This window comes from Dermacentor variabilis, chromosome 4, assembly GCF_050947875.1.
Source record: "Dermacentor variabilis isolate Ectoservices chromosome 4, ASM5094787v1, whole genome shotgun sequence".
Lineage (NCBI taxonomy): Eukaryota > Metazoa > Arthropoda > Arachnida > Ixodida > Ixodidae > Dermacentor > Dermacentor variabilis.
In genome coordinates, this window is record NC_134571.1 from 181,584,287 (window position 1) to 181,603,553 (window position 19,267).

Genomic DNA, 19,267 nt, shown 5'->3' on the forward strand with positions numbered 1-19,267 from the left:
GGCTCCGCTTACGCTCCGCTCCCCTCAATTTGCAAGCGCTCTAGTGGCAGCAAAGAAGGCCTTTGAACTTCAATTTTCTAACAAGTTCGTCTGCGGAAACACTGTGATGCCCAGTCAGCTTGGCTGCAAGATCTCAAAGAAGCAAGTCGGCGCAACGTGGCGCGCCGCTCCGTCGGTTTTGTACTTAACATGGGCAACATCTGTCGAATGAGCACTGTCGGATGAACGCCTGCCGTCTGTCGGAAAGAACGTCTGTCAAATGAACTTTGGAATCTAGTAAATGCGCTTTAATTCACCTGCGTCGTGGTTTTAATTCAATGTATCCACAAAGCTAATTTCCATAGGTGACCATATTTTAGCAGCCTCTGCGAAAACATTATCTGCATACTCAGTTTCATACGTCACATCTGCAGGCCGGATAGACATGTTTCACTGACGGCGCTCATACTTAGAAGTAGTTTGAAGTTCTTTTACCGCAATCTGAAAATGGTTTACACCAAAGCTGTTAGCTCGTTCATGGTCTGCATTTCTCGTGGCGTGCTTGCCCAAAAACCGCCAGCTGGAATAAGATCTGTGTTTGAGTTTCCGCGTAGCAGAAATAGGTTTGCTCGTATATTCGAATTACAGTCTGATGCTATCAAGTCTGCATATTGTGTGCAAGTCGTAATTGACTAATTTTTGGATGCAGTTTTCTTCGAGAAATGGAATTAGTTCAGTAATGAACTTTTGTCAGGAAGACGGCCTACAAGGATGAAGAACTATGCAGCACTTCCGCATACGTGTGCGCGCACGTGATAAACATGTGCGCACAATGTATCTGTCCTTGATGGGTAGTTGCTCTGCCCGTTGCATCTGTCACACAGCGTGGCCTGCGACCGTAATAAACATTATGGCAAACACTGTCCAACAACAGTACCTCTACGTCAACTGGAAAAAGTGTGTGTTTGAGTGTCCGCGTAACGTAATTATTTTATAGTATATTTGAATTACAGTGCGATGCTTTCATGTTTGTAGATTGCGTGTACTGAGTACAACATGCATTTTCTGACGATGTTTACTTTTAAAACTTGCTTTAGTTAAACAAGACACTTGCGCTTGCCAGACAGATTGGTAGAATGAGGATGTATGCTGCACTTCCAAACACGTGCGGGAGGTGCGCCGCTTGTAGTGGTGGTGCTTGCGTAAGTTTGTCTAACATCCACGCCAGAGAGTAATACCATTTTGCCCCATTAAATTAGGCGTACATCGACATCGACTTTAGCCGTTGGGAATGGAGGTGCATTTTTTTATATAAGCTCAGCATTGCATGAAAAAGCTTTATCGTGAGAAACACATAGCGGTACCCTGCGCTAATCTGTATTTGATCGTTCTTATTTTAGTTATTCTTGTGTTTTTTTATTTGCAGCTGGTCTCAGCAGCGTATTGTGCGTTTTCCTGCGAGCAAACAGCGGTTGCACGAATGATATACATTTACAGAATGCGCGGAGTGGTAACATATCGTGACCGAACTTCATGCCTAGCCTCGGCAGAGTTGCTCCTGCTTTCTGAAACAGTATAGTTTTGTCTTGTAGGGCGTATCATTCTTTGGCTAGTTGCATGGTGTCACTTTCTGCTTCGTTCCGTTTGTCCTTCTATTTCATGTCCCAAGAACTTGTAGCGCCATCTAGGCTTGAATATCTTTGAATAGTGCAGGTTCCGTAGACTTGACGCCACTTAATTGTGAGAGCAGGAGCCTCTGATGCTACATTTTGTCAGAAAGCCGCCAACATGCATGCGCCCAAAGACTAAACAATAGAATCTGATACCGTACATAGTAGAGGGAACGGTGGCAGTAGTGTTTACGGTTGCTGCAAGCAGGGTGATTCAGCCAGGAGTGAATGGTTATTAGTACCCAGATTTTTCTAAACTTCGTCCTTCCTGTTTCAAATGGCTTCGTGACTTTGTGAACACATTGTTAAAAAGAAAGTATTCTGTTATAAATTAATAAATACACGCTATTAAAATTTACCAATGGCATGACTTGAACTCTGGACATACAGTACAGAAGCCCGATATAGAAATGGACACGAGCTACGCCTGTGACACGAGCATCGCCAATGGACACGAGCACCACCTGTGAGCTTAGAACACCCTTATGGATTTCTCGCTAGCGAGCAAGCGCGTTGAGAGCCTTAGCGCGTTTCAGTTTGCCTACCTCGACAGGCTCAACCGTCGAAATTAGTGACAATTAAGTGTGTTCATGGAGTCTTCTGCTTTTACACGACTATAAAATGTCTAGAAATCGTTGACAACGAAGGCACATAAAGCGTAATAAACAGAGCCACAAGATCATCTCAAGCCACCAGCACGACGATCAGACTGATCCATGAACTAATCAAGAATGCCATTCTATGAGTGTGCCGCGTCTTAAGAAACCGCTCAGGGAGAATAAATGGAGACATCAGAACGCGATAAAGAAACGTATGTAAAAACATCTCTTGCGGAGGCGAATTTAGAATGCAGGAGAGATATAGGCACGCGCGGAAAACGCAAGCAACGACAGAATGACGTCCGCAACAACACTGAGAAGCTTCCAAAAAGACACGTTGCAACCTAGGCGAGCACGCCAGCGCGTAAACTATAGAAAAAAGAAAAACACTGCAACACAATTCAATTAATTTACCAAGAACAAGCGTGCACCTAACAATGAGTCTTAGGCGAAAATTGTCATAGTGTGCGTATTATTCTATGGAGTTGCTTGCGATTCGCTGATGATATTGCCTTGCTGAGCAACTCAGGGGACTAATTACAATGCATGCTTACTGACATGGAAAGGCAAAGTAGTAGGGTGGGTCTAAAAATTAATCTGCAGAAAACTAAAGTAATGTTTAACAGTCACGGATGAGAACAGCAGTTTACGATAGGTAGCGAGGCATTGGAAGTGGTAAAAGAGTACATCTACTTAGGACAGGTAGTGACCGCGGATCCGGATTATGAGGCTGAAATAATCAGGAGAATAAGAATGGCCTGGGGGGCATTTGGCCGACATTCTCAGATCATGAACAGCAGGTTGCCATTATCCCTCAAAAGAAAAGTGTTTAGCAGCTGTGTCTTACCAGTACTCATTTACGGGGCAGAAACCTGAAGGCTTACCAAAAGGCTTCTACTTAAACAGAGGAAGACGCAATGAGCTAATTATGGCTAATTAGAGAATTATGCCTGTAACGGTAAGGGATAAGAAAAGAGAAGATTGGATGAGGGAACAAACGCGAGTTAACGACATCTTAGTTGAAATCAAGAAAAAGAACTGGGGGGGGGGTTGCATGGGCAGGACATGTAATGAGGAGGAAAGATAACCGATGGTCATTAAGGGTTACGGTCTGGATTCCAAAAGAAGGGAAGCGTAGCACGGGGTGGCAGAAAGCTAGGTGGGCGGATAAGATTAAGAAGTTTGCAGGGACAACATGGCCACAATTGGTACATGACCGGGGTAGTTGGAGAACTATGGGAGAGGCCTTTGCCCTGCAGTGGGCGCAACCAGGCTGCTGCTGCTGCTGCTCATGATTATGATGATGATGATGATGATGATCTGCCAAGATACGACAGCCTTGGTTTCAAGAGTAGACTGTAAGGCTTATAATTACTAACGCCAAAGAACTCTACGCACTATATGATAATTCCCTAATGTGTAGCTTCTGTACCAAATTTTTGAAACTATATATTAATAAACGTGTAGTTGTGGGGCCGTGGTTCCTAAAGTTTTCCAGCATCACTCACAAAGTTTTGTGATTGAGCGCAGTTTCTTGTATGCGTTTTCCTTATCACTTATGACGTCAATGCGTCAAAAGCGTCGGCCGCGAACAGGGTGACGCGTGGCGACGCTTCGGCGGGGTACACCGGTCAGAGGCTGCGACGCGTGGCCGGCGTCCACCAATCGGACGCTGCGATGCCTGATGGCCGCCGATGCGAATACAGAACTGCAACAAAGATGAAGACTGCAATGATCTTCTGCGTTCGTTGGACGCATGATGCGCGCGACAGTGTTCCTGAAAGGCATTGTTGTTGTACTAGGCAGACAACGACACGACTGACGACCGTGAGCCGGGGCAGTGCGACGTGGATATCAGCCGAGTTCGAACGACGCCACCAAATCCAACCTGCCCACAGGATCCTTGCAGTTTCAATGCGATCGTCTGCTAAAATATTCAAACGAATCATGATTGCCGCAACGTCTGTACTTGGTGTGTGTATTTTGTCGTGCTCGAAACGAATGGAAAAATACTTCCGCACTCCGAAGTCTGGATAATCAGCACTGGCCTACCGCCGAATATTTACGTCACGCGTAGCGTTTCCATCGAATGAACTGGCGAGTGAACGAGCCCAGCTGAGAAATTCTGCTAAGGAAATGAATTTTCAGTTCCGCTTGGCGCTGCAGCGATTTAAATTACGGCACTCCCATCTTCGTGTAGTGTGTGACGTTGTGAATGAGCCATGTGGAACTTCAGGTGGTGAGCCGTGGTGTGTCTTATGTGGTCCCAGGGGATTCAAGTTTAAAGGAAAAAAATTATGGTCTTTTACGTGCCAAAAACACTTTCTCATCATCAAGCACGCCGTACAAGGGGTCTCCGGAAATTTGGACTGCCTGGGGTTCTTTAACGTGCATCTAAATATAAGTATGCGGGTGTTTTTGCATTTCGCCTTCGCTATTTCCATCGGCAAAAATAACTTTCGAAGGCGAAAAACACTAGTAGCCGAACATTGAGAAGTACGTACATCAAAATGCCGTCCCTTGCAGCTGAGAGTCGGCTCTTGTATTCAACATGCGAATCCAGTTCAGCACAAGTTCCAGTACTTCTTCACTAACTTCTCTCATGGGAACCGTTCTTATGGGCTAGCTGGGGATAAACCGCACGTGCAAAACTCAAGAACGCTCACGCATCGAAGGAAACATGATACAACACCGTCATGTTTGAGTCAAGTGTTCACTTATATTTGAGCACTGCAATACGCAATGATCTGTTTGCAATAGGTGCGCCGTATGCAATGAATAGGCAGACCTGCAACATGTGAGACTTATGCATGCAGCGCCTATACCAGAATCGCTTCCATGCTTTCTTGAGAAGCAGCACGTACTGAGCCAATTAACTGTAACTGGCACTTGATCACTATTTTTCTTTACCAAAAAAGCAGATTGTGTGAGCGCATTGCTGGGAGGGTGAAAAGGTGTCATTATTGGCTTGTACAGTTGGTATGCCTAAACTACGCAAATCTCCTGAGCTTCCACTGAAACGTTTCTCGCTTTGATACCGTAAACTGTATTCAGGAAAAAGATAAACTCAAAACGAAGTTCCTCATGCATTTTCGCAGAATGCGTTTGATTGAAAAATTAGCATTTCCACTGTAACATTATTCCAATATACAGCGTATGCGCTTGAACAAAGTACGCTCTGTGAAGGTGAACGATTGGGCCTGCAATAAGAAAATGTAGTATCACTGCAAAAGGTGCTGTCATTTGTATGAGCCTAAAAAACAGCTGCGTGTCCAGCCTACTTCCTAGGAGGCACCCGTATGAAGACGGTTCGGGCACTTCCCATTCTCGGTGTAACATTCAGCCCTTCTTTCGACTTTTCCGCATATGCCACAAGCACTTTATCTAAGACTCTTCGCATTCTTGGGTTTGTGCTCCTTGTCTCCATTCCCTGTGGACCTGAGGTGTTCCCAGAATTCTACACTTGTATCAGTCTGCCACGGTTTGAGTGCTGCTAATCAGTATAGTCATTGTGCCGTACTAACCTGGCTGACAAGCTTGACTTTGTTCAGCGCCGGGTAACGCGTGCCCTTCCAATCCTGTCTTCGGGGTCGTCCCGAGCTCATGCCGGCCTACGAGGTTGCCTCAAAGCCCTCAAGTGGCACACCCTGCCATACCAGCGCAACCCTGCACTAGTATATTTATTCTGCAGGGTGCTTAACGGCTCTCTGGAAAGCACTCATCTTTCTTTTTCATTTCGTTACAACACCCCTATGGTCATTTGGATTCACCTTGTTTGCGAATGGAGAGAATCGGCGCTCCTGCACGTTGTGCACCCGTCGACTGCCTAATTCTTGCTCTATGTGTGTTCCATGCTTTCGGATTGATGAACTGTGGGGGGGGGTCAATATACTGCATTAGCAGCAAGAGCACTGATGACAGTTCAGTGTATTATTCTTTAAATACAACGAATTGGTGAGAAATAACATACTGACGAGTATTTATATTTATATAGAGAGTAATTAAATTTAAAATGTGTTGCATACTTATTGGAACATTTATTACTCGAACTCCGCTGCAAGTTTGGGTAACGTGCAGAATATTCTTGCAGGATGGTAGACGGTTTGGTGTTTCTACTCAATGTCAGTATGTGGTATGCAGCGGGTTCACCTTTTTCATTGTTTTGCAAGGGAAGCCTGTGGTGCCTCACTAGTGTGGGCGTTGGTGTTGCTGCTGTCGTACGAAAAAATTCAAACCGCGCGAAAATAGAAATTGTCGAAAATAGAATGCTTGTCGGGTTGTGGATTCGAACCACCCACTTCCGAGCTGCGAGACCACCACGCTAACCGATGCAGCCACGGTAGGGTCAAAGCAGAGGTTTATATACAGGAAGAAGCAGACGCAGCAAGAAGTGCGAGACAATCGCAGGCACCTCCTCCCCCTTTCCGGAGGACGCAAGTGGCGTGATAGCTTGTTCGCCCTTCTAGCGCCCGCCGTTTCCCGCCATTTAGGCCCGGCACTCATATGGGGAGGCCACTTTTGGTTCGTTCTGCCGAAGAGCAGGCTGCGTTGAAGGAACGGCAGCGGGAGCGGGCCGCACATTGTGGGTTCGGCCGAATAACAGGTGGCGTTTGCCAAACACCGCCAGGAAATCGCTCGAGAAAGGGTTCGTCGTCGTCGTGCCGGTCTAGCCACAATGGAGCGCGAAGCCGAGGCGTTATGACAACGATGAGCCGCGGATCCCGAGCTTCGCTTGCACCCTTATTCACAGTAATGTAAGGGCGGTCAATTTTTTTCACAATGTCATGCACCAGGCATACTTTTCAAGTGGCTGGATAAGTGCTTTCAAAGCTTTTGAACACATGAAACAGTTTATGTTCTCAAATTTGATGTTCGTTTAGTGAGCGCTCGCATTGAGTCCACGTTCTGTAAACTCTACGAAACTCAATAAACGATTGGAAATTCTTTATGTTTTCTGCAGTAGTACAATTTCTGAAAATGCAAGAAATGTTGTGAAAGCAAGTTTTAATCAACGGGTTGAATTGGCATCTGAAAGAGTTAAGACGTATGGGAGCACACCTGTTTTCTGCTTTCACAAGCATCTTCAATACTTCCATAAAATCTAGTACGTTTTCTGACACTCTGAAGGTAGCATGGATATTGCCCGTGAACAAATCTAGTGCTAGACGTGCCGTTACTAAATGCTGACCTATAACTATCCTCTGCCCTGCGTCAAAAGTGTTTGAATCGGTATTACATTCCTTGCTTTCTGCTATTGCTAAGAACATTTTGATACAACGGTTGTCCATAAAATAAGGTTCCGAACACTTTTTCACGATGAAAAACATGTTTATCGGAATTGAAATAATACATTTCCGGAAACTTATACTTTCCCCTATTTTTCAACCTAATGCAATTGAGATCAATGCATTTTGCATGTGGTGTACCATCTTCTTTATGCCTGAATCGAGAACTCCCCTGCCGGGCCGGGAAGGTAGCCTAAAACCTCTTCTTTCAGCTCCCCTCCGGTTCTGAAATGCGTCCCGCCCAGGTGTTTCATAGATTCAGAGAAGATATGGTAGTCCCTTAGCGCTATGTCTGGGCTGGTGTGTGCGCTGTCTGGTGTGTGTGACAGTTTTCCATTGAAATTTCATGACGAGATTGTTTATTATAAGGGCGATGTGCAGACGGGCGTTGTCCTGATGGAAAGGCGCTCCCTTCGTGAGCATGCCTCTCCTCTTGTTTTGAATCGTGCAGCGATGCTTGTGCAATGTCTCAAAGTAGCCATCCGCATTGACTGTTGTACCGGCAGGTATGAATTTGCACAACACTAACCCCTTCCAATCCAAACAGACACTCCCTATCACTCCCGGCAGGCAGTCTTTGTTTGAACTTCCACGGCTTCGGCGACTGAACGTTTCCAGTGACAGTATTATTGTTTTGTTTCCGGTGTCCTGTAGTAGACCCAGGAATTGTCCCCAGTGACAGTAGAGTCCTAGAATTCCTCGTCATCGGTTTCGTAGGCCTGAAAAAATTCGGGGGTCACTGCAACACGTTGCCGTTTGTGGTCTTCCGTGAGCATTCTCAGGACCCACCTTGCACAAACCATGGTGTACCCAACATGTGTTGTCAAAGCTTTGTTAATGCAGGTTTTGTTGACATCAAAGATCATTTCGCAGAGCTCCTGAACTGTCACCCTTCGATCTTTCAGCATTGTTTCCTTCACTTTCGCAATCGTTTTGTCCGATAGCGATGGCCGTCCAGAACGCTGTTGGCCATGGATGTCTGAACGTCGGTCTTTGAATTATCTACACCAATGGCGCACTTGTTGTACACTCATATACTTTTATCCGTAGTCTTCACAGAGTTGGAAAGGAATGTCCACTGGTGTAGTTTTTTTGGGCACAAAAAAACCTATAACAGAGCTTAATTCGCACCTGGCGGGAGAAGTGAGTGGAAGCTCCATCTCTAACTACTACCAAGCCAAGACTCAGCGTCGCAGACAGCTCGCCGGGCGAAGACTGAGAGAGGACAACCAAGCTACACGCAAGTGTCGCCGGATCCCGCGTAACAGTGTTCGTCGCGACTCATCATCATCATCATCATCAGCCTGGTTAAGCCCACTGCAGGGCAAAGGCCTCTCCCATACTTCTCTAACAACCCCGGTCATGTACTAATTGTGGCCATGTCATACCTGCAAAGTTCTTTATCTCATGCGCCCACCTAACTTTCTGCCGCCCCCTGCTACGCTTCCCTTCCATTGGGATCCAGTCCGTAACCCTTAATGACCATGGGTTATCTTCCCTCCTCATTACATGTCCTGCCCATGTCCATTTCTTTTTCTTGATTTCAACTAAGATGTCATTAACTCGCGTTTGTTCCCTCACCCAATCTGCTCTTTTCTTATCCCTTAACGTTACACCTATCATTCTTCTTTCCATAGCTCGCTGCGTCGTCCTCAATTTGAGTAGAACCCTTTTCGTAAGCCTCCAGGTTTCTGCCCCGTAGGTGAGTACTGGTAAGACACAGCTATTATATACTTTTCTCTTGAGGGATAATGGCAACCTGCTGTTTATGATCTGAGAATGCCTGCCAAACGCATCCAAGCCCATTCTTATTCTTCTGATTATTTCCGTCTCTAGATCCGGGTCCGCCGTCACTACCTGCCCTAAGTAGATGTATTCCCTTACGACTTCCAGTGCCTCGCTGCCTATTGTAAATTGTTGCTCTCTTCCGAGACTGTTAAGCATTACTTTAGTTTTTAGACCTTTAGACCTTTAGTTTTTAGCTTTTAGACCCACTCTTTTGCTTTGCCTCTCCAGGTCAGTGAGCATGCATTGCAATTGGTCCCCTGAGTTACTAAGCAAGGCAATATCATCAGCGAATCGCAAGTTACTAAGGTATTCCCCATTAACTTTTATCCGCAATTCTTCCCAATCCAGGTCTCTGAATACCTCCTTTAAACACGCTGTGAATAGCATTGGAGATATCCTATCTCCCTGCCTGACGCCTTTCTTTATTGGGATTATGTTGCTTGCTTTATGGAGGACTACGGTGTCTGTGGAGCCGCTATATATATCTTTCAGTATTTTTACATACGGCTCGTCTACTCCCTGATTCCGTAATGCCTCTATGACTGCTGAGGTTTCGACAGAATCAAACGCTTTCTCGTAATCAATGAAAGCTATATATAAGGGTTGGTTATCGCGTCGTCGCGTTCGGTTATGGTCGTCGCGACTGCAGCTCCTTATTTCACGGACGACCCTCGTTAATGAACAGCATGGCTTTGTTTGCTGCTGACTTAAAGCTATTTCAGACTACACAGTGTTCGCCACTGCACCGACCTCCAAAAGACATTTTTCACTCTCGAACTGGTGCAGACAAAATAAGGTACTCTTAAATGCTTCCAATACTATGGCATGAAGTCATACGTAGAAAACAGATGATGTGCAATTTTTATACACCCTTTAGGATCCCCGAAACTCCAGGGTGAATGAAATGAAAGATCTTGGTGTGTACTTTGAAACTACGAGGATTCTCTTCCCACGTTATATATGCAAAATGAGCCCTTCACCCTCTTGGAGTTGTATGTCGTACACTGCAGAATTTTCGCTTACCTGTTGCGGTTATAAATTCTATTCCGCTCTGTGCCTTCCACTTCTAGAGTATGCCTATGTAGGTGGGGCTGCAACGTGCAAATCTAATTCTGCGTGTGATGCGTCCAGAACAAATTGATATCTATTTTCAAGCACCGCTTTTGCTGTTCTCACGACAATAGTTCAGCCTTATCAAATATGCATCAACTTATGTTTTAGACTTGCAGATTTAATTAATCAGGCCTTTTGTTCCTGTTTAAGGTTGTCCATGGCATTATACATTCCCCAAATGTTTTTCATCATATGTAATGTTTCGTGCTACAACAGTATACCAGACAACATTCCGCATTCCCGTCCTGGCCTTGAACTAAAGACTGTTCTCTATGTTGCTCGACTCCAAAAAATCATAAGAATTGCGCCTGTATTGACCTATTTGAGAGTTCATTTCTTGTTTTGCATAAATTCGGATAATCATGTTGCGTGATTAACTACCTTTCACGCTCTCTCGTTTTATTTTTTTCACATTTGTTTCTGTCTCGCATTGTTTTGTCCGCCACATTTGTGTTCTCTGTACATTATCGCTCGAATATTGCTTTTTAAGTGCACCAGTACAAACGCTCTCTAGCCGTTCATGGCCGCTATAATAAACATTTGATTGACTGACTGAATATTGTTGTAATATAAAATCGTAAATTTTTAAGTATGTCCAAGAATATTATTTCAATGCAGTAGCTTTCGGGCAATAATACTATATATATATATATATATATATATATATTATAGTGTGACAATAAAAAAAACAAAAATTAAGGAAGTGCAATTAACTGCTACGTGCCTGATCATGTGCATTGTGCTATAAATTTTTATTAGATTTAATAACGGTTGGCTACCATGTGCAGTGTTACGTAAAAAAAGTAATATGCCGCAGCAATTATGGCATAGCTCACAGAAAAAATTGAACATGTTACTATTTCGGAACACCATAGTAAAGTGAAAAACAAATTGCTATTTGTTTGTTTGGTGATTTGAACTGTATGAATTGTGACAGTAACAGTATATATGCGACAGTATATATATATATATATATATATATATATATATATATATATATATATATATATATATATATATATATATATATATATATATTCTTGGCGCTTAGATTCACTCACGCTGTTTAGGATCGGGATCCATCTTAACTATCCGCGGTAGTTAACCGTCGTAAGTAATGTTGCCTTCCCCTTTCCGTACGTTTTCTCTGGAGTGCCGCTGGGCAGTGTCCTTGGCCCGATATATTTATTGATAACTGATCTCAACTTACTCAATAACATATCTTCTCATGTTTGTATTTATTTTGACGAGCGTATAATTTACCGTGTGATTACTAGTATCGATGACCACGTAAATGTAGATTTCCTTGACATTATTAGCACTTAGTGCAGCACACGGATAATGTCGCTTAATCCAAATAAATATGTCGTTCACTCGGAAACATATTCATTGATATTTTTCTTACTGCAATAACAAGAACTCAGTGTCTGAAGTTATTGCTTCCCAATATTTAAGCTTAACTCGGACATCAAACCTTTCCTGGACTACACGCACGAGGGATGCTCATGTGGAGAGGGATTCGATGGGGCCGAGCCACTCCAATGAATGTCGATAACCAGATGAAGAGGGTCGTGCCGGCGTCTGCGATTGGTCCGCTTTCTCTCACTTAGCTTGCGGTGGCTCGCCGACAGTCACGGCGGCGTGCAACGGAAGCTTAAGAATGACGCTAAATGAAATCCTCAGTAGCGAACAGTTAGCAGAACGAGGTTGTAAACGCACCGAACGTTCTCGAAAACGTTACGTGGCCACGCAAAAAGATTTCTTACACGCAAATAAACCCACGCTCTTTGGTAGGGGCGAGTAGCTAGTGCCGAAGCGATCGGCGGCAGCCATCTTTTATTCCTTTCGGAACGGAGTAGCCTGCGGCTACTTAGAAGAAAATTCAGTTTTGTTCGGCATAATTATGCATGGTAAACCGTACGCGTCACATTGACGCGGTAAGCTTTAGCGCTTTTGTGTCGTCGCGTGAGAGGCAGATGAAGTGGGTGCAGCCCGATAACTTTTGACGAATAACCGAAAGCTAATGGCAAAAAGGCGTCGAATCAGAATTTTTGTTTTGTTCGGTCAAATTATACGTAATCAGTGTGCACACGTCATATCAGATGGGGAGCTATCGAGGTTTTCGTGACGTCGCGTGAGAGACAGGTGAAGCAGGGATGGTCACAAAAAGTTTTTGACCAATCGCGGTGGGCTGATTGTAGAATTAGAATAGAAAAGTTGGGAATAGTTTTACGCTATAGCGCCCCAGCACAAACACACATTTTAGCGCTCTGGAAGACACGTGATGTGCGTGCCGCGCGGCGTCGATACATGTACACTTTGCATTGTAGTTGCATATTATTACACCAGCGGGCTCTCCATGTAGGAGTTGCACATAGCAAGAGCTTGTTAACGCAACCCACTACCCCGTTCCAACGGGGACGCTCATAACATCCATCAATCGAACACATGTAGCGGTACAAGAGGGATAGCGAAGGCTTCAGAAAGAAAGAAGATTAAGGAGATGTATACCAAACGCTTGAATAAAAAAAGAAACGTGAACTGCATACCTAAATAAATCAAGCTAGTTAAGTGAATGTGTGACCATCCCGTTTCACAGGGGATGCCAAAAAGTCGGCATTAGCATCGCATCATATCATCATTAGCATCGTAGTTTTTTCGCTCAATGGACAATTTTATGCTTTCGCATCAATGAGGTTTTAGCACAGAAGCGACCTGCCGCTTCCTCCGTGATGGAAGTGCTGCTTCTAAAGAAAACAGGCCTCACTACTGACTTCATTAGTTCGTAAATTCCAGTATACTGGTTCCGTTAATATCCACGGTTCGTATACTGTTACTATCTGTGTTAGTCGTATGGGGCCTGAGCTTCTTTAGGTAATAAGTCTTACAACCTATGTCATTACTGCGTACGGTTAGTTGGTTGTTAGAAAGCTCTTCGAAATACCGCTACTGCATTTCTGTTACTAACTGGCGGAATCCTTTATTGTAGCGTTTAGTTCGTCAAATTTTGGGACTTGAATTAAATAACGATGCCTAAGGGCCCTAAATGTTGGCTGGAATTGCCATACACATGTGGGAAGCCTTCCCAACGCTTGGCCAGAAGTACATTTTGCTGTTCTTTAATGGCCACGAAAGCGCAGCAAATTATTCCTGGAATTTCTCCTGCAGTACCTTTTACTGATGTATGTGTTCTTTTTTTTGCCTGTTTTGCAGTAATTTGTCGTCTGACGGCGAAAAGATGAAGGCTCCAATTAAGGAATGTGTCGTGTATTCTCCATACCCGTCCATTGACATCCCTGTGTGCTCAATTTATGATCTGCTCAAAGAAAAGCTCCTGTGGAAGCCCCACAAAGTGGCACTGGTGAGCACGATGGTTCTATGAACAGATGCTTATTTAACTGCGCTCTCTCGGCCACCACAATCTAGATGTCGTAGTTAGCAGTTTTTCTTTAATGTACTGTTTGTTAGGTGTATTTTCCGCTAGTCCTAAATCTACTACACTTCAAATGCGAGAACACTGTAGGGAAATCAGGCAATACATGGATGAGCACTGGTCTTCAACTGAGCTTCATATATAGAAGACGGGGCGATTTTCAAAGGTTTTTACATCAATCGCATCACCGAAAAAGTGGAGACAGTCCCGTGAACGCCTGCGGCAAGTGGACGTTTCACTACCACCAAGGCTGGCCGCAGCACTTGCTACTCCACGCGTCCTTGCACGTACTCTCTTCTTAAATGTGGATGTCGTAACCTTCATGCCGACTTTACATAGGAAATTGAAGGAGAAAGATTATAGGACTGCTAGCACCCTTCACAGCAAGGATAATGAAGTCTTACTGCGCTGAACGAGCAACATACATACGTACTAAATTTTTGTTTTAAAGTCCTATAAAGGAAAGGTAGCATATTCATTTTGCTGTTGCTTCAGCCTTCTCGCTCGTTTGTACATTGCATTTATCGTCGACACTGTGATTCCTTTTCTCTGATTCTTTGACTGGGATACAGTTCTGAAAGAAGGCGCGCAGGGATACGTCCTTACGTGCTTACGGCCATTAGTTGACTTTAAAGGCCTTGTTCGCATGCCTGTGCCCTTATATCTTCAAGCAACGACCATTGTGCGTGATTGCCAACATGGCCGACATCCTTCTCGAGCTTTATTATTTAGTAATTGCACAATAACAACACAATTGCTTCCAGAGCAGCCACAGAACGATAAAAGCGTTAATGCACAGTAACGTGATAGATTTTCACGAACCTCCTGTATGTTATTACAACTTTAAAAACCCGCGTAAAAGACAATGTGCACGTTTTCACAGAAATCACACACGCGAGGAAGTTCCCATACATGATACTAGCGCCACATAAATAAAGTCTGGTTCTTTCGCAACCTTACACACGAAGCTTAAGTGAATATAGTGTTGGTTACACGAGAAGTTATGGACTGCACCTTTCGATTGCGAGGCAGATGCGTTTTTTGGGGAAAACAAATAATTCTTCTTGGACATGATGCTGCAAACGCTTTTGGAGTTGGGGCCGGAAAAAAGTATCTGTACCCTTTGCTGTGTAGTTTTATGATAGACCAACACAGAATTAATATTTAACTGTAGTTTGAGTACCAGCTGTAATAACAATGTATGCAGTTGTAAGTGAGAATTCCGATCACCTCAAGCAGTTTTCACTCCAATATATTGTCTAGTCCACGTCTAGTAACTATTTTACACTGCATATCTCGACTTTCATTTTCACAAAATGCCCGACAGTGTCCGAGAATAACACAGAATGAAACATTACACTCAGAACTTCAGCAATATTGAAGTTTAAAGAATGTTCCACATCAATATTGAAGTTTAGAGCAAGTTCCACATGATAGTTATTTATTTATTGATTTTAGGTGTGATATACATTTCGAAATGTTTAAAATTGTAACATTAGTAGAAAACGATCACGATACAGTAATATAAACAACCGAAAAATTTCTATGCGAAGGAATATGTTGCAAAAGGCGCATCTATGGCACCTGGCTACCCCTGACTAGTTTCGCGCGCTAAGTTATGACCTTTCTCATCAAACATGGAAACTCGCTTTACGTTCAAAGCGATTGTTGAGACGAGTGCATGGAAACTTGATCGACACACGACCGCTGAAATCCAGTAAAAGAATGATCAGCTTTTAAAAAAAAGAGGAACATGCGCGCGAACATTCAGCAAGTGATAATTCACTCATGTATTTCTTTTTGTGGCCTAGCGTAAAAATGTGGCTTGGACGTTTTTGCTAGGGACACCGATTTATATTCGAAAGTTTGCTGAATCGCATAAGCAACTGGCTATCTAATTGCGGACTGGTTTCGGCAATGTACGTTAGTAGGGCTCGTTGAGGGGTGACATAGAGCCTAGAGTGACTGTCCTGTGGCCTTGTGGGATGAAGGGCTGCGGTTTGCAAATAGCGCTATGCGGTCTCGTTTATATAATCTGTAATGTTCATGTGTAAAATAAGTGCATCAATTCTTTCAGGTCGATGACAGCACCAGTGTAACTCGTGCCGAGGTCCTGTCACGAATGAAACGTTACGCTGTGGGCTTTCGTCAGAATGGCGTCGTTCCCGGAGACCGTATCTGCATTCACCTCAAAAATTCTGTGGAGAATCTGTTAGCCATGTACGGCTGCGTCTTGGCTGGCGCTGCAGTTGTCTTGGCTAAGACGTCACTCAATGACAGTAAGGCTACAATAAGGAATACAGTTATCTTGAAATTCTTGCATTAGTGATCAAGGCGTATCAGAAATTATTATAGTGGTCAGTTTTGCACTGAATAGCCATGCCAAGGTAGGCATCACCGCCTACTTCTCCGTGCGACTAAGAGAATGAACACTGTTTGGAATCTAGGGACATAAGGTAAAACAAAGTGGATTTTATTTCGTTTGCGCCACCACATCAGGACGTTTGCTAGCGCAAGGTAGAATCAGGTAACCCTACACAGAAATATTTGTAGATCGCTGGAAGAGGCAGTCGTCATGGTGTTGACATAAAAACAGGCTGATGGTAATAGTGAGCTTCAGCGATGAGTGGCGGACAACTAAATACAAAGACGTAAGTATGCCAGGGTGCGATCTACAGACCCACAGATCCAGGAAAATGGAATTACCTAGGTAGTCCTAAGTGTCGACTGGCGAGGGAGCCGTGCAATTAGGATGGTTGCACGCATTCCAGATATTAGGCTAACGAAATACACGAATACTTTTCTGTTTCATAGCATTCAGGTTCATAAGCCAATCACTGCATAACTATTACATATTATAAAGCTCCCCTTGAAGGTTGTGGCTGTCAGTTGTATTAGTAATTTTCCTATAAAGTGCGCAGTCATGCCGTAACATCCTAGTCGTAAGAGATGTTAGACAGCTGGGAATATCATTATTATATATATAGCAAAAGCAGAGGACTAAACACTGATATCTCAGGGACGCCAGAATTTACAGCAGAAGGATAAGATGAATGATAATTAACGGTAATACATTAGATTCCGTTGGAAATGAAGCATTTTAACCAATTAGGTACAGGCGAAACAATATAAGGCCGAGAAAGTTTCTAATTAGGTAATTCGTGTAATACAGCGAAAAAAGTCCTCGCGTAATCAAGACAGCTACACTCGGATTCAGTTCCAAGGTTACCATTAGAAAGGACGTCATTAGTAATTGACATGAGCTCTGTTTCACAAGTGAGTATGTTCTAATACCCATGCGGATAATTCCTAAAGAAACTGTTGTTTTGCCGGAAGTCAACTATGTGCATATATGGTATGTGCTCAAATTCATGCAGGAGATGCTTATTAAGCGAACAGGTTGATAGCTGATAAAACAAAGATTACGTGATTTGTAGACACCACGTTCCGCATATTTGGTATCACAAAAACCAGTAGCAATTAGGCAGAACATTCCTGCAAGGATTAACAATACATTTTCTTTATAGCAGTTAAATATATTCGAATTCATAAAATCGGGCTAGGCGGATCAAAAGATTTGCGGGTTGCTGACCATTATAGACATTCCGAAGGTGTCAAAACAATATCACCCGTAGGCAGTGAGGTAAACATTAGAATATGTGGAAGTGACATAAAGCACATGGTGGAAAAATGATGCAGACGGATTACCTAAGGCAGTGCTCCACTGCAAAGCAACAGGGATATTGGAAAGGGTTAGCTGATTGTGCCTGCTTTTAGCACAGCTAGAACCGATTCAAAGCATTCGCGGGTTATACTGCAGATCTAAAGAGATGTTTAATGAGAAACGTTTTCTTGTCCGTTGAAATGCCACGATTGTAATTTTGTCAACACCATAATATTCAGGCGAGCGAAGTGTATGATCAAACGACTTTGGACAGCGAAACAGAAGCTTCACATTGTTGAGCAGGCGCTTTAAAGAGTTACTGAACGAAGTTTAGCGAGTGAGAGTTAGCAGCAACGCTTTTTTGATGCATACCGATGGTATAAATAAAGAATTTCAGATTTGTAGATATTGCACTTACTATTTACAGCTCGCCCGTATCAAGTCAAAAGTGTCCCAGGCTCATATGTTAGAAAACCAGAACCAGTTTTGCAGTAGTTTAGAATAATTAGCTTTTGTTAGTTGAAACTTGCGCACTCCGAGTAAGATAGAGCATCATAAGATCGTTTAGAACTGGCACATACATTAAAGGAGAGGAAGGTCAGGTGCAGTCGTAAGAATGATATCGAAGATGTTATCTATTGGGCTAATACATGTAACCTTATGACATTGTGTCACGTACAAATCATGAGAAATATTCCATAATTCCGCAAACTCAGTCGAGTATTGCTTAATAGGTATTGCATGACTGGATTACCCCCTATAAAGAAAATGAAAATCACAGAAAAAATAATAACATGTTACGGTACCTTATAACTATCGGGAATAATACATCATGAACCTCACCACCTAAAGTAGGAGCTGTCGGGGATATATATCAAGCGCCCAGTATCAGTTTCCGACTGGAAATAATTACCCGGACACAAACAACGCCAAGGATGAATAAATGGGAATGACATGAGAAACAACTGCTTTACTAATGGTTTTCAAAACTCCTCCACCTTAACAAATATAACGGCTGTATTTCTACGTGCTGCAAACCTTTTTCGCAGCCGAATATTTTCGCATCTTGTACGGGAGCCGAAAGTCAAGATTCATTGATGTAACAAGGTCGGCTGAGCAAGTATCGATCATAAGCGATAGAGCCACACGTTTGTTAATATACTAAGGGTATTTGTGACGAATCCAGATACGGTAATTACTCTCCGTCGAGTCAGAGATCGCTTTGAAAAAACTGGAGGCACCTAAGCACTTTTAATGACCGGGAAAGCATTAATGCTCGATGAAATGCCGCTGAGCGGTACTTCGAATTATGGACTCCTCGCAGGCAAGCGAGCGCGTTGAGACGCTGGGCCAACGCCTCCAAGATAGCACGAGCCCAGTGTACTCCGATGCGTTACGTCATGCTACCTTGCCCGACTGCCGTAGTCTACTGGTGACGCTCCCTGACCATACATATGACGATAAATAATGGCAAGACGAGTCATCGTCAGATTAGTCCTGGCATTCCTCAAGGAAGCGTACTAAGTCCTTGGCCTTTCAACATAACCCTTACTTTATTGTAGATATAGTGCCAGACTACTAGTATGATTCAAACATCACTTACAGCGCATAGATAGACAAGGGACCAAAAGAAAGACGAAGACGAGCGCTGTTCCATCGGTCCCTTGTCTATGTATGCGCTGTAATTGATGTTTGAAAGAATTGAATACCAACTAGCCCGTACCCAAACCTTGTAC

General features: G+C 43.6%; 1 protein-coding gene across 1 annotated transcript in view; it reads left to right on the forward strand.

The window, feature by feature from the left end:
- The first annotated feature begins 2,059 nt into the window (after positions 1–2,059).
- The window catches only part of LOC142578447 (feruloyl-CoA synthase-like), a 31,445-nt gene continuing 14,237 nt past the window's right edge, over positions 2,060–19,267 (forward strand). The window contains exons 1-3 of the mRNA XM_075687829.1: positions 2,060–2,115; positions 13,648–13,795; positions 15,945–16,146. Of these exons, the coding sequence (XP_075543944.1) occupies positions 2,060–2,115; positions 13,648–13,795; positions 15,945–16,146 (406 nt within the window). The remainder of the gene's footprint in view (positions 2,116–13,647; positions 13,796–15,944; positions 16,147–19,267) is intronic.